General features: G+C 34.9%; 1 protein-coding gene across 1 annotated transcript in view; it reads left to right on the forward strand.

The window, feature by feature from the left end:
• LOC149800575 (uncharacterized) overlaps nucleotides 1-17349 on the forward strand; it is an 88244-nt gene that overhangs the window by 35350 nt on the left and 35545 nt on the right. Inside the window, exons 7-10 of the mRNA XM_089954522.1 lie at nucleotides 1589-1690; nucleotides 2743-2908; nucleotides 8374-8456; nucleotides 11929-12065. Of these exons, the coding sequence (XP_089810648.1) occupies nucleotides 1589-1690; nucleotides 2743-2908; nucleotides 8374-8456; nucleotides 11929-12065 (488 nt within the window). The remainder of the gene's footprint in view (nucleotides 1-1588; nucleotides 1691-2742; nucleotides 2909-8373; nucleotides 8457-11928; nucleotides 12066-17349) is intronic.

Consider the following 17349-nt stretch of genomic DNA (forward strand, 5'->3'; position numbering starts at 1 on the left):
GGCATGAAAATTAATATGCAATCTCTGAGTGTGGAAACATAACTAATTTAGTAAAATGATCTATAGTGAGTAATGGCAACTTGTGCTCTGCCACAAAATTGCAGACAGTCTCTGAAAGTGCCACTTTATCCACTTTTGATCCATTCTCAAACAAGGCCTTTATAGTGGGTTTTTTGTTGCAGAAGAATCATTGCTCCTATGTAATGGTGTCTTCATATGCCTGGTGATAAAATTTCTTCCTGTGTACTCATCTTAACATCCAGTTTGCATGAAACACTGTGCAAACTCAGGACCTTTGCTACTTGTCTGCACACACTTAAATTCTGATTTCCTTGCACCACTGTACTTTTAATATTTCTTGCAGTGGTTTTTAGCATTGGAAGATGGTACAATTTGGCATTTTAACATGAACTTACCAATAAAATTTAATTGCTGCACTTAAGTATTCCTCTTTTAAAAAAATAAATATACTTCAGTATTTCTGCCAAAATCATTTTGGGCCAGTCTCTCCATTTTATCTCACCGCTACAAAGGTTGGCTATCTTTAATCAAGGACTGAAAAGCAATGTGGACCACCTTTAACCCCTTTAGTACTTTTAACAGCTCCAAAAAAATTCTGATTTTGAATCTCCAAATTACAACAACAGGGTAGTCAGTTGATAGCTTGTTGTGTACACTTATTAGAATTTAAATTAAAAACATTTAATCTGACTACTCAGCATGCATCATTGCACTGATTGTTGCAAAGGAGGAACAGTTCATTTCACCAGTAGACTGGTTCTGGGTGGTTTCTGCAGTGTGTGGATAGAACATAAAATAAAGGATTTTTCCTTCCCTTTTTAATTTTTTTGTTTTTCATTTTTTTAAATGTCATTGAGAAGTCACATTATGAAGGGACACACATTTTCTGGTTCATGTTCTCATGGATCAGCCCACTACAGTGCTAGCTAAGAATAGTTTATATGTTCTGTTATGTGTAAGGAATTTAGCAGCTAAAATATATTTCCAACTTTTAATTGAGTTTCAGTTTTATGGGGTATTTTTAAGTGTAAAATCAAAATTTGGTATCCAAACATTTTTCGGTATTCAGAGTTGATGGGTTTTAATTTACTGGGGAAAAAATAAATGATGTTAATGAAGGAAAAAGTTGAGTCTAACAAAATTGTGGTGATGAGGGGAGTCCAGTATAATGAGTTTTCAGTTTTGAGGCGTTCCACTTTATAAATATATAAATATATACAATGTCCAGCTGGACCTTTTGATTACAGATTCATCCTCATCATGAGGTTGAGGAGGTGTGATTCGGTGATATATGTTTCAGAGCAAATTGCTTGCCATAATACCCTAGTTGTGCATTCCAAAAGATGATAATTCATCCGATACCCAAAGTATTCTGTGTAATATGTTAGAAAAATGGATGCAAGTAATTCAAGAGTGTAAAAATTTAGATCTGGAGCAAAAGAAACATGAAATCCTATGTAATTCCTTATGGGTTATAATTTATGTATTCCTTGTTGCAAAATGTGAGTATAGTAAATTGAATACATAAACATGCAGATTGTATTTTTTCACATTCTTGTTCTTTTAGACCCATGCAGAAATCAAGTATGACCAACAGAGGAAAGAATACCTTATTGTAGATTTGGGAAGTCAGAATGGAACATATCTGAATTGCAAACGGTTATCAGAGGTATGTTTTTTCACTCTTCATTCTCTTTTAAAAGATGATAAAACAACATAGGGCAGTAAACTAAATGTCACTAATCTCAACAGTGATACTTTGTTTCATAAAAATGAAAGGGGGAGGTATAAGGGACCAAAAATGGGAAAATGGGCTAAAATCCCTAGTGTAATACCTGTCAAAACTTTCCTCTAAATAGTGGCTTTCATCAGCATCATAACAATGATTTGTGAATCCATAAGAATTTCAAAATTTTAACAAAGCTATTGTGGTTTCATTTATGATTCTGGGCATACACTGTCATAGTTTTGTAAAACAAAGACATCTTCAAAGGTATTTAAATCTGTGGCTTTGCCTCTGTCCAAGTTTCATGGATTAAGCTCTATCAATTCCCAAAATAAAGAATAGAAAAGAACAAAAATATGCCAACAACAAAAGGTTAGTGGCTTGAGTGTTTAAAAGAATATCACTTATTTGAGCAGAAAGGTAAAAGACAATATTTTGTTGTGGTACTGAAGTTGAATTATCAAGTAACTGAGCTTTATTGATTACTAAGCATGTATCAATAGGAAACGGGGTGTGTGTGTCTTTCTTCATCACATGCAACTCATATTTTTCATGAGTCTTTAAATTCATTGTTGGGTCCAAGAAATTGGTACTCAAGAAAATAGTGAAACCACAGTATTTGGATGGCATGCCATCACAATCCCCATTTTATTCACATATTGCCTAATCGTTAAAAATTCATATTTTAACTCTGTTCTCTCTGTCTCTCTCTCTTACTCACACAAACACACACACACAGAGTGACCCCAACCCAATCTTGTTTATGAACCATTTGTCCTAACCCAAATTCCATTGCAGCTATTTTTTTCTTTTTACTTTCACTCTACATATAAACTTTAGTCAAAATATTCAGTGTAAAAAACCACATATATGGACACATTTTTCCCCATTAAATGTTCTCAGCCATGAACTTGCCACCATGACAAGACTGGCTTTGTTGGCAATCAAGCCAGTGTAGTCTGATTTGTAATTATGCTCTTACTGTTTATTGTCAGGCTAAAGCTGTGAGTGAGCCAGTGGCCATCAGTCATGGAGACCAAATACAGTTTGGTGAAGGCACAAAGCTTCTGTGCCACATTCACCCTGGAACTGACACATGTGATGACTGTGAACCAGGTCAAGTCAAGGCACAATGGCAGGCCAAGAATGAGCCTAAGAAAGGTAGTAACATTTCTTCTGTAGAATTTCAAGGTTGTTCCGTGTAAGTCACTTATAAGTCGAGTCAAATTGTATTGAACAAAGCTTCTGATCTGCCATATTATAACATGCATGCAGATTAGGGTCCATTTTGTTCGTTCTACTGATTGCTCCTAACAGACTGCACAGAACCAGATCTGCTGGCACATTATGCTCCAGCAGATCTTGGTCTGTGCAGTGTGAAATTGGATTCATCTTACAAGCGAGTAAATTTGATAAGTCTATCAGGGAGCCTTTGGGTTAAATGCCACTTAGTTAATTTGCTGTTGGATATAGCAGAAGAAGGTTATGTATGTACCTGCTGTTGCTTTCTTAGTGAGGTTCAAAGAATGGCATTCCATCCCTTCTAATAAAATTTTAATTGAAAATAACATCTACCAAATGTGCAGTTATCCCATGTAAAATTTACACTTTGGATCTGATCACAAATGTGTGAATAATGGCAGAATTGCTTGAATTTTTCTGTTTAGAAATTGCTTCGGTAAAAGTGAAGTGGTCAATAATTCAAGAGTTATTGTTTCTAGTCTTGACATTCTTATGTTTTGCAGCATTACCTGGTTACAGACCCTTGAATTATTATTTTCATTATAAAATTATAAATGATTTAGCTGTTACGGTCAGATGTGCCACCTATCCTGATTTATCACAGTGATATAATCCAAAATGTCTTGAAAAGAATTCACAATAATCACTAACTAGAGATTTAGTCAGAGGGTATTATTGAGCACTTTGTAATTCCAGTGAATAATTTAAGTAAATAAATCCTTTCAAATTAAAACTGAACACAGCTAAAAGGACTGATTCCACTTGTCAGATGTTAAAATAGGAATAAATAATTGCTATTTGCTTCTTCCTTATATAAAAGCCTAAGTCACAATATGAGACCAGGATGATGGTCAAAATTTCATTTCATTCAAAGTTGTCAAGAAGATCAGATCTACTACTTAAACTTTAATAAAGAATATAGCAAACAACTGATATGCCAGGAATTCCAGATGGGAAAACGGATGTCCAGAAATCAAATGCAAATAAATATAATCTTAATATATAATCTACACTCATAGACAAAAATGGTCAGTGTAATATGTTGTGTACAGAAAAAGACAGGCAGGTAGGTCCAAACTTCTACCTTCAGTTATGGACGAAGGTCATTCACACAGTATAGATTAAATATACATAACATGGATTTTTAGTGTTAGTTTAAAACAGTTTGATACACCAATACATTGGTATATCAAATCAAGAAATACTCGGGGGTGGATAAAAAAATTACATTTAACTATGGTGTCAACAGTAGACTTGCTTTTATACTCTCTAAATTGGTTATGATTTCCTCTTATTAATTATTAAGAAAATGCCAAGAAAAAAAATCAGTTTTGTAATGAATTAAATCCTGCTTTTCCCTCTGCTTTCCTTATTATCTGTCTCTGATGCCATAACGGACATCTGGTAATCTGTAGAGTGAGAGTAAAATAGAATTTAGACTGGATGAAAACCTTGAACTTGCACCAAGTAAAAAGGAACTTGAATCCTTATAATGATACATGTACATTTTCCATCAGATTTTTCTAGTGTTGCACGATGCCAGTGATAGAAAGTTGCTCTAGCCTATGGAGACAAGTAGGCAGAACAGTTAAATTCCTTGCATAAACATACTGTAATATATTTTATGCTTTATTTTTAGTTTTTTAATGACTATAAAATGGGTTATTTTTTAATATAAAATTGCCTCAAAGTTTCTTTCTCTCTCTCTCTTTCTTTTTCAGTCTGTGTTGGTTGCTTAGCCAATTTGTCACTTTTACCATCTCTCTCTCCCTCTCTCTCTTTAACTGCATGACTAACAGACCAACAAAGCAATGGAGATGTACAATAAAATAATACAACAGTTGTATAGTAATCCCTCTGCACCCCTGACCAATCCTATCTCTCTGTAAATTGGTCAGTTAGCATGTCCATTTTACCCTGTCATAGCAAAGCTGGCAGACAAACTGACCAACAGAGAAAGAGAATGGGGTTACAGACATACAGACAGTGATATGGTCAGTAGCATTGCTTTAAATCTGTTGATTTGTTTCTTTCGATTTGACTATTCCCCTTCTTCTTAGCTGGTGATCAAATTGTGGCACTTTCACTGCTAAGGATGCCAGCCATGCAGTGTTTGTAATGCTCCACTTCCTAAATTTTAGCTAATTTTTATGTTTAAATCTTAGCATCTCTTTTTTTCATTTAATCTGTATGAAAAAAATTGAAGTTCAGAAAGAAGCAAGCCAGTAGTTTCCAAAAGGAATGTAAATTGCTACATTCCCTGGAGCTGACACACTGGGAATGGATATGAAATGAAGTTGACTCCATGTAATATGTATAATATGGTGTGTACAACACTACATCTTTGTCATACCACTTACCTACATGTTTTATTAAAAGTAAACTTGGGGAGCCTTGCTTCTTTTTGATGAAAACTTTATAGAACTGATATATCTAAGTCACATACTATATATATATAGTTTAATTAGTGCCTGTTCTACAAGGAATAGTTTTATTATCTTACAGTCTTTTCTGTTACACTCTGATTTCTTTCAGTCCTATTGTCTTTTGTGCATTTTCATTTTTACATTTTTTATTCTGACTACTCTGCACCATATGCTCATTGTGCACAAGTGCTGTTCAAGGAAAAAAACTGGTTGTCTTATAAGGCCATTGCTCCAACTGCAGGAAAGTGGACTTATAAATAAGTGTTCTTTCAAAAGGGGTGTCTCACAGATGTGAATAATAATCACTCATAAAGTAAATAGGTGCAGCTAATTTTTAAATATTTCACATTTTCATTTAAAAAATTACCTGCATATTATGGAATCAGTATGAAAAAAGTTATTATAATATTCATAATTTGTGCTGCAAGAACATTTGAAAACCTTGCCATTAAATAAGGATACAAACACCTGACATAGTTTTCCATCTATTCCATCTTCCCATGGGATGATGTTTGTTTGAATATGTTTGACATCATATTTCACAGCAGTGATCATAGTAATCTTCCTTTTTTATTGTTTAGTTGAATTGCTTTCAGTTATCATTCTAAATTTAAAGTGTTTGACAACAGTTTGCATATTTTTGGCAACAAAATTATTCCATCACAGGCAACTATACCACTGTTAAACTAATGGATAGCTATGATATGAAGTGTTCTGTGTTTACAAGTGAGTGAGCTTGTTATGTGATCAACTGATTATAGTCTGGTACTTTGTTCAGATACACTGTATGATGTATGAGAGAAAAGACACCAGGTCTAATGTACAAGGTTTACTTTATGTTGACTTGACTTCACACTGACCTGAGTTAAACAATACTGTGATTCTCAGGTATAAGCATTTTCATCTTGGTAATTACTGATAGTACTATCAGCCAGTAATTATTAAAGTGATTAAATCAGACATCTAAGGAACATAAAGCAGTAAGGATAATCAAATTACTTATAATTTGTGTTACGTATATTTGATTTAATTTATATTTGATTTAATTTGTGTTTGATTTGATTTGATAGCTGTTTGTTTTTTTTTGGAATCTTTTTGTTTTCTTTACATGTCAATGTAATGTAATTTTGTTTACGAGGAATTTGATATTTTTCAGAAAATTCAGTTTGACCTGAATCTTTTTATAAATACCTAATAATAGAAACACTTGTTTCTATTTTTCACTTAGTTTCTGGCCTTGATTGAGGGTCAAGTAAACCAGTTTTTCTCGGAGTCAAATGATTGGATCTTATCAAGGACATACAGGGGCTATGTGATTCTTATATGTAAACATGATCACATGATCCTCTAATTCGCAATTAGGCATTTCCAAAATTGCAAAATACTTAGTATTAATAGTGATGTTTAAAGAGAGAAATCTCAGAGTTCTGGGGCTTTTAAACACTTGATATCAGGTTGTTTTCTTCTGTTGTGACCAGTATTGAAGTTTTGAGTTTTTTAGTTTTATTTTAATTTTTTGGATTCTAAAAGGTTAGTTCATTTCTCTGGAATAATTTTGTGCTCAAACAGAATAAAGACTTTTCTTAAAAATTTTATTTGGATTTCCAAAACCGGAGGATTAATTATTGTGTTTCTACAAGGAACTGTAGACTTCAGCACAATGCAGGTTACAGCATACATCATTGCCTTCCATCTTGGATTCTTCGTCGGGACTCAAACTTGGAATCATTAGAACACTTCAGTATTAGGACTTCAAAAAATTTATTCGTTGATTATTCTTGGATTAATTTAGGATTTGATTCTTGAAACTGTAAGTTCATATATTTTCATTTTTACAGAATTTTTCCAGAGAAATAAATTATTATATTTTTAAAAGCTTATTGTTTTCAATCTTTCTTGTGCTACTGTTTTTTTTTAGCCTGAACACGTAACATAAGAATTGTTGTATGGATTAAAGTTGATTACTTTTTTATGGCATTTGTGAAACAAATATCAATATGGTGAATTTAGAAGACAACAAATATTTGTGAGATTTTCATCTGTAATCCCCATTATGTGTCCACTGGTGAGGGGTATTTAAGTTTGACACTTTTAGTGCTAATATGCTGGCCACATTAGAAGGATGACTGTCCTAGATGGGTACATTGGAAAACAAATTTGTTGGCACCATGGGATTCTGACCATAAAATGCAGGTTGGCAACTCATCAAGGGCGTGCCTTTTAAAATGGGGACCACTGTATATCTACTTTGCCAAAAAAATTAAGTATTCTACAATGTATCCTCGAATTTATAATGTCCCTTCCATATCAATGGAGGGTACATAATATGTCTGCATTTCATATCAAGTCATGTCATATTGCATTCTTTCCATTGCAAATTTTATCTTCACTAAGTATCTTTTGAAGGACTTAACAGATTGAAACCATGTTTGATACAGTGTTTTACATTTATTTTATTGACCTTAGTCAAGCTTGATTTTTACCATTTTCCAACAAAATTTAATGAAGTTTTGGCTCCCATTTGATTTGAATTTGATATTTAGTTGCATCATATTGAAAGATGCTTCCATGTCAAATCGACACATTTCTTTTTGCACAGTATCCATCTGTAAAATGATAATTGTATTTTAGACTACACTTTTTTGTTTGGAAAACTATTTCATAAAGTTTGTATATTTTCATCTTTCAGAATGAACTGAAAAGTAAAGTTGATTTTATCATCTGTACTTTTCCACACATTTCAGACTTAATTAACATGAAGTGTATGAAAAATTGCAGACAGTAAGAGTATATAGTAATTAACATAAATTTTGAAGATGGTATAAGCATATTTTCAAAGATTAATGACCTGTGTTTTGTACTATATAACCTGATTGAAAAAGATGGCTTAGGCTGTTTTATAATTGATTCAAAGACAAAACAAAAATAGTTTGCATGAGATCTGCCCTTTTGTTTCAGAAATAGTATTTCTCAGCAAAGAAGAGAAGCAGAGACAGCATAAAGAGCAGCTAAGACAGATAAAACAAAAATATGGTCTAAAGGTATTACATCACAAAGCTTTCCACTTCATTTTTGCAGTAAAGACAAGTTTTCACAAAATTTCAAAGTATTTATAAAATGCTTGTTTGTACTGTAATTTTAAAACTTGAGCAACTGCCATGAGTCGTCATCACAAATCATCAAGATTTCCACAGCATGTTCTAGCCCCAACCCCTCTTTACTCATCTCACCTCTCAACATTGACCTTGGGGTCATAATGCAGAATCCATGACATAAATATTACATCTTCTTACTATTGCTGCATATATAAAGTTTCTTCAGTAGATCTTTGTAAAAATCATCATTATTGAACATTTTTCTGCATCTAATTTTTACTCCTTCCCAGGAACCTCAAGTGTGGAAGCTTGGATGACACATTCCTTGCAGATGGTTATTTCACAGGCATGATAACTATACTTTTTTGTTAATTTGCACCCAGTGGTTTAATAATAGATGGAGTTACGGACAGATGGATGGAAAGACGGACAGTTTTTGACATGTGGAAAATAAAAATTTGAAACATTTTTTTGAATTTAAATTTAGGAAATAAGTAACTGAAGTGCAACAGCTCAAGGTATTGCATCAATTTGCTTTTAGTTTTTATGTGCTACAAGAATGACTCCTTTTTTAATCATGTGTTATTATCATACTGTTACAGTTAGCACTCTTTATATTCCTGCTTTCATGGGAATACATAGGATTAACTTTGATAGCTTATCTTTTTTTCTTATCTGGCTCTAACTGCTTTAAAACATCAAACTTACGCTTGTGCCTGTAGAGAGAAACATATGTCATGCACTAAAACTAGGTCACTATGCCCTTCTTGCTGGGATTTATTGTGTGAAAATCTTGTCCAGGCTGAAATTTCAAGATATTTTTACCTGGTGCAACCCAACCCAACTTACACTTACATTGCATGCTAGGATGGACATGTGTCAGACATCAAAACTTGTTGTTGTGACCTACTTTCCAGAATTTTCTTCAATCTTCCTGTCTGTGAGATAACACTATGGTATTACATCTATTGACATAAAAACTTATTACTATGAGTACATCTTGGAATAAACACATCACACATCAGAACTGGGTCACTGTGATGTACTGTTTAGAATTTTATAAAAATTGCTTAAAAATCATGCTTATATTGCCAGTATCTTTTCACCAATTGCCACCAAGCTTACATTTATGGTGCATCTTAAGATGGGCATGTGCCACATGCCAAAATTATTTGCTGTGATGTTCATTCTAAGATTTGTTCAACATTTTAAAAAAAAGTTGTGTTCATCCTTCCTGTTTGAGCTATAACTTTGATGCTAATACATTAGTTGATATAAAATCTAGTTGGGACTGTTCTATTAACAATATACTTGGGACCCGGGGAAAGCACTTTTAATTTGAGGTAATGTGGTATAGTCACCCTTAGATACAGTTTAGAATTTTGTACCATTTTGATGTGAACTCTTTGAATAATCAGAGTACCTGGCATTTTTTTAAAAAAATGCATTTCCTGGGTACCATTTATGTTTAAATGATATCATGATATCAATTCCAGGATACTAAAAGTTATATAAAGATGGTTTTGTACTCTTTTTGCTACATATGTTAACTTGTAGCCACTAAATGTGCATCTTGGAGTTAGGCTGTGTCACATCAAAGTTGAGTTGATGTGACCTACACCACTCCCTCGATAACTTGTGCCCTGATAACTCGCAAACCCGCTTATAACACGGTGTCAGGCATGGATCCCATTTTTTAAACCCAAAAATACCCCAAAAATTTATCCCTATTTGTTAAACTTGAAGAAAATCGTGATGAAAATTGGTAGCGGAAATTTTGATATATGGCTTGTTTTATCATTGAAAACGGTAGATAGGACCTGGAAATTTTAATCAACACTATGAAATATCAAATTTAAAAATAGCTCCTTTAATTTTTTACATTTTCTTTCCAAACAACATTCCTAGTACACCGCAATTAATTATATGTAAGGAAATTTCAATCAATGAAAATGTCAATTATGCCAAGTGGAGGCAGTACTTTAATAAATAAATACAAATTAAATAATTTTTTTATCAATTGAAATTTGTGTTCTAGTTCCATCTTTTAGTTCCTTTTAAGTGTAATCATCATAAATGCAATGTATCCTCTTGCAATTAAACATAAAATGCGTCAATCCACCGTAACAGCTTTGTCCGTGTACGTTTCTCTGAGAACCTAATTAAGTGCTGACCGTGTTTTGATAACTGACTTGTGGAAGTATTTGTTGTATTGTTGTACTGAATTAAAAGCTGGCCTCCTTTGTATTATCATGTTAATAATGTCTTTTGAATTAAGAAAAAGGAGGTGGAATAAAAGAAGAGTTAAAAGGCACAAAAATCAGACAAAATCTAGCAGCCTCGGTCGTATGTCTGGTGAACTCACTTCATTTGATCAATCGAACACTGTAATAAACATTATTGTGTATGTAACAGAAACTACCTTAAATTAACCGACTCTTTCATAACTGTGATCAAAGATAACAAGGCAGCCAAACGAAAAATGAATACTTCGTAAAATATAGAGCTTGATTTCACAGATAGGGACCATTGTGGGCAAGCGAGTTTCAGAGAATTCTTGAACTGGCATTTGGAGATATCCTCAGGGATGATAAGAAATTTCAGTATTACTTCCATTGAAATCATGAATTAACAGTGTACTAATTGAACAAAAAAAATTGAGTTTCAATGTAGACGTGTCACGAATTAAATGTCCTGTATTTTGGAGTAAAAAAAGGAAGCTTGTTTGGTGGTGTATCAAAAGTTAGTCTAGTTCACAAATTATGGACTACCGATTTGGCAAGATACTATTAAACACCACTACGGGAACCAGACTCATCAAGAAAACAAAAAGCAATGACGTAATACACAGATTTTTCGCTTTCATGTGATGGTTGTTCAGACCATTTGGAACGATTTTTCATATGTTGGATATTTTGAAGAAAAAAATGTTATTTAAACAGAATAATGAACAACTTCATTAGAAAAAGCGCATTATTAAAAATTACTATCGACGTGATTGTAAAATGAGGGTTCAGTCATTAAACAGCCCAGTTCCCTAATGCTGCTCCCCCACCCCCCCATCTGTTTTCTCGATGTCAAAGCAATTTTTTTTTCAATTTTTGGAGATCCCTTGGTAACTTGTGCCTCGCTTATAGTGCGGTCTATGTTTGTGGACAAGTTATCGAGGGAGAGGTGTACTTTCTTCAGTTAATCAACTTCTTATAAATATACTGGCTGCTGCCACATAACCAAAGTTATCCTGAGGTCATGCTTATTAACAACTCATGTTGTATTAATAAAAGAGAAATTCTACACATCTAACCTTATTATAGTATCTGCATGTACTTAAAATATCAAACCTGAAAGAATGGATTTCGTTGTACCAGTAGATCACCTCCATCATGGATAATATTTCATATTTTTTCTTAATAATCAGAACATTCGATATGTGGACAACATGGCAGCCATCAAGAATCCAGGGTACACAGATAAAGCTGATGAGCGTAGGCAAACAGTTGGCAGTGATAATCCACATCAGAAGGAGCCTGAGGAGGTCCCAGCCTCTGTACATAGGTCAGTGTACTACAGTGAAACCAGAGAGTTATCATACTGCGGTATAACATACAGAGTCAGGATGTCAGTGATTCAGATTTATATGGGGTAACAGTGTGTTTCCAGGGAACAAAATTCATTTGAATATGCATAATATTATTGGTTATCCAGGCAACCAAATATCCAGATTTAACAAAAATTCCATGTGCTGGTATGATCAGTATTGCATTGTATGAAGGGTACTTGAAAAGTTCTAAATTTTGGAAGACTTGTCTGCAATTTATGAGCAGGAAAATGGCTGCTATGAATGGGGCAATTGACGAAGATACTCAGTATGCAGTGAAAGATATTTTTTTTAATAATGGGCATTAATTTCACAGCTGTTGTAAATATCTTGAAGAGTCATTTAAAGATCAGAAAGGTTTGTGCAGGAAGGGTCCTGTATTTATTGGTGGCTAATCAAAAAAAGACTTGGGTTGAAGTATCAAAACAGCTGTTTGTCAAATATGAAAGAAGTGGCCAAAGACATATGAATAAGATTGTCAAAGGTGGTGAAAAATGGATTTACTGTTTTGAACCCAACATGAGAGAAAAGTTTTGATTAGAGATAATGAGAAGAGACCACAAATCACTCAGAGTAGTTGGACTGTCAAGAGAACTTTAAAAGCACTATTTACTGTACCTGGCTCTGCTAATGCCAGTGGACATTTTTATGCCTCCAGAGTGTTGTGGAATATTTCCAAACCACCCGTCTCTGTGCTGGTATCCAAGGTATTGATCTAATTCATGACAGTATGAAGACATTCTTATCTGTCATTGTGACAGACTTGTAGAAAGGGCACAGCATTAATACACTATATCTTCCCTGATTTTTAGCTCCAGGTGATACTTGGCTGAATCCCATTATCAAAGATTTGCTGAAGGGCAGACAGTTTAAAGCTGCTGTGCAGTTGGAAGTGCATTTTTTCATTGTATGAAAAATACGCCAAGAAAATATATAAAATGGCTTTGAGTAATTGGATAATCACATAGAGAAAATGTGTAAAGCTAGCTGCAAAGGGAGTGCTTTGAGGGGATGCATTGATATACTATTCACTAGAGAAGAACTTTATTTTATTATATGCTCATTTTTTTTTCTCCATTTACGTTCTCAGAATCGTGCAGTATTTTATGATATTGCACTCACATGCACTTCATATTGCACTTGCGTGCATGACACCTGTGCCTAATAGTGTATTAGGAACTACTTTGTAAATAAATCAGGTACACTTACATAGTTGACGCTTTACGTTTTGGTTGATTAAATTTGCTTCAGAATAAACTGAAGCAGATGTTTTGTGGACTGCCACATTCCGCGTTAACTTTTTTTATACAATATTTTGGATTTAGGCAAGCGATAGACACCAGACAGATCATAAAATTGCAGGGCTCCTACAAATAACATGCAAATGACAAGACATAAACTGTCTTCTTTGGCTGGTAATAAGAATGGCAAAAAATATACTTACAGTTTTACATCCTGAATTTCCTCAAAATGTACTTTCTTAGTTCTGCAAATCTGAATTACATGAGCCATGTCATGGGTTCTCAAGCTTGATTACACATTTCGAAGTCATACTGTAATTTCGACTATATTGCGAGTGCAATTTCATTCTCCTTACTGCACTCCAAATGAAATAAACATCATATTTCATAGCGTCTTTTTGATAATTGCAATTGAAACACTTAATATTTTTCCCACATCATGATTCCAAGCATTTAATGACAGAACAGAAACACACGTGTAGATGTCAACATGCTGCTCCCTTGCTGCTGAAATCAAACATACTTTCTGTAAAATTGATACAGATAAATCCAGTCATTATCACAAAATTTAGCAGAATCAACAAAAATACCAAAATCTATTCATTCCAGACTGGAAAAGTTGTTGCAATGCGCATTCATTCACAATATGACTCCAAATTTCAATTTTAACTAGACATTCCATTTTCTTTCGAAAGTTATGTGTAGCACACGACTAAGTTCAAATTTATCTGGGCAGAGTTATGTGCGCATTAATAATGTTGTTGTGTACTGATGAATCTACGCTTGTGTGTTTTGTTTGGAATACAGCATAAGTTCAGTTACTTTGCTGCTTGTAGTGTATTTTTTATATATAATTAAGCCTTTTTTGCACAACAAAACAATACTGAATTGTATTAGAAATGATTTAATACATTTGATACATGCATTGTAAGAAATATAGGATACCTGAATATATGCAATCCTCTCTCTCTCTCTCTCTCTCTCTCTCTCTCTCTCTCAGTCTCTCCCTTTCTCTCAAACATGCCACAATTCATTATAACCAATATTCAGCAACATCAAACTCATAACTAAAAGAACATTAATACTTAGTTTAAATATTTTAAAAGTATTTGGCACTCTCTGTGGGGGCTACTCATGGGCTAGAATCTGAATGTCAAAGACTAATTCCCAATCAGTGCTAGGCTGATCCAGCATTACAGTGTATTCTGGACTGATCCCAGCTCAAGTAAAATTGGTGCTGGTGCTTGGCTGAACTCAGCTCAGTGTAAAATACTGATTCCCAATCGGTGCTGGGCTGATACTAGCATTACAGTGTATTCTGGGCTGATCCCAGCTCAAGTTGAATTTTTGCTAGGCTGATCCCAGCTCAGTGTAAAAGATTGATTCCCAATTGGTGCTAGGCTGATCCCAGCATTACAGTGTATTCTGAGCTGACCCCAGCTCAAGCAGAATTAGAGCTAGGCTGATCCCAGCTCAAGTAAACTCTGTGCTAGGCTGATCCCATCTTCAAGTAAATCTATGCTAGGCTGATCCTAGCATTGTTGTGTATTCTGGACTGATCCCAGCTCAAGGATAATTGATGCTAGGCTGATCCCAGCATTAAAGTGTAATCTGGACTGATCCCAGCTTCCATGAACTGTGCTAGGCTAATCCCAGCTCAAGTAAAATCTGTGCTAGACTGATCCCAGCATTCAAGTGTATTCTGGGCTGATCCCAGCTTAAGTAGACTATGTGTCATGCTGATCCCATCATGCTAATGCATTCTGGGCTGATTCCATTTTAACTAAGTCTCAGCTCAGCTGATCCTTGCATAAGAGCGTATTATGGATTGATCCCAGATTTGTGGAAGAGAGCTATACTGATCCCAGCTAGAAGAAAATATTCTTATACTTTTCCTGTTTAAAACCGTAAAAGAAATGTATTTAATGGGCTTGACCTTTACATTATTAGTATAGTATGTGAGTATCGGATTAGTGAAAAATGCCAAATTGAATTTGATATTAAAAATTATCAAATGAGAGTCCCCAGGAGGATGCCACTTTGTAATGTGAAAATCCATTTGGAAGGACTGGTGTCCAAAGCACATAATACTAAATGTATGTACACAACTGTTCCTGAGCAGAAAGGAGTTGATTAGGGTGAACTCTGATGTAGTGCGTATAATATGACGAAGACCATCATTCTTAATCTGGTGCAGTTGTGGTTGCTCGAATACGAAACGAATGACAAGAAAAAGTTTGCTCATCATATCCCATGCATACCAGAAGGAGCTTCAAGTACTTCAGAAAAAAGTTCCCTACTAAATGGCTGGCCCATGGAATTCACAAATAAAGGAGCATTTGCATAGTGACCTCCAGCCAAAGCACCTTGCCACCGCTGCCTATAATTCTGCTCTATACAGGACACGGGACACAACCACGAGTTCTGAAAGAATGAAATCTTAACACAAGCACAAAATGGGTCCATATTTTAAAGATGGCACAGTCAGTAAAAACATAGATTTGTCTGTCGAAAATGTCACATCTTGAATCCTTGAGTAGTTTCCTGAAGAAATGCTTTGCAATGATCGAACTGTGAATTACCACATGGCAAGAATTAAAAAAATGCAACTAGACACATGCACAGCAGCGACAAATCCACATCAGGTGAAAAAGACTTCCTCACTTAGCTGACAACTGCACCACCTTCCTGTATGTAATAGGAAATCTGGGCTTACTATTTTAAATATTGTTTCTATTTATCCCATGAAGAATACGCTGCAGCCTGTCAGACTCCTGGAAAGGGATAATATGCCCAGTCTGGAGGTAATAGAATCTAATCCCTGCAAGGTACACCTTATTGTGGAATACTGCAGCTGCAGTATGGTACATCATCTAAAAGTATAGGCAAAGAGTAAGCACACGTAACAATGCCTGACATGGCCAAAGATTTACCAAACACTGGAAGCCATTTCTGTACACTGACCTAGTAATATTGGACACTGATAAGCATGACAAGTCCTGCACATACTGTGTCAAAATAGCATCAACTCTATAACTGGGGGACACACAGTTGGAGTTTGATCTGCTTGTGGCACCAAATGCCAGAACTTCTCAGTCTGAAATCGAGAAAGAACATCAGCTATAAGGTTATCCCTACCAGGTATATGGCAAGCCTGAATAACAAATTGTCCTTTGGCAGCACACCATATTAGTCTTGGAACAAATTTCATTATAAGAGGTATTTTGGATTGGCCTTTGTTAATTTTTCTCATACCAATGATTTCCCCATTAACACCATCAGTCCTGCACATGTTGTTTCAAAATGGTACACAGTATCCAGAAATGTTTATTCCATGCCACTGAATGACAGTCGAAGAATAATGTGTTGTAAGATGGTCACGCCTTCAGTGAACCCATATGAAGTGCTTTCCAATAAATCTATATGAATAGCAGTGCCATATGATGTGGACGGCTGTATCAGTCTCTGCACCCACGAGACTGCAGAGCTGTGCACACTCTATCCCCGCCCCCAATGTTTTTATATCCCTGTGACAGAACGCCAGTGGAAAAATGACGTGTTGTAAGATGGTCATGTCTTGCATGAACCCATGTGAAGTGCTCTCCAATGAACTCATATGAAGTGCATTGTCCATATGATATGGATATCAGTATCAGTCTGTGCATCTACAAGACCTGAAAGAAGAAAATTGATAAGCAGAAACAGGCAGTAGGAAGTGCTATGGTGATGTGCAGAATGACCTGAAGTGAGCACAAAATTACAAACTTGAAAGTTTATCACTCAGACAGATATATTTCTCAAAGGGATATGACTGGCACCTACCCAAGACCCGAATAGTACTGTCTGATAATGCTTAGCACTCTGATGCTGCCCTAATCCTAAAAGTATGAATTTTGAATAAATGAGGATTAAAACCGCTTAGCATGAGTGATGTGCGCATGGCTTGGTTGAACTCCTGCCTAGTTATGGGGAAAATCCCCCCCACCAAGAGGTCAGGAAG

This window comes from Sinohyriopsis cumingii, chromosome 4 (genome assembly GCF_028554795.1).
Source record: "Sinohyriopsis cumingii isolate HCF-2022 chromosome 4, ASM2855479v2, whole genome shotgun sequence".
NCBI lineage: Eukaryota > Metazoa > Mollusca > Bivalvia > Unionida > Unionidae > Sinohyriopsis > Sinohyriopsis cumingii.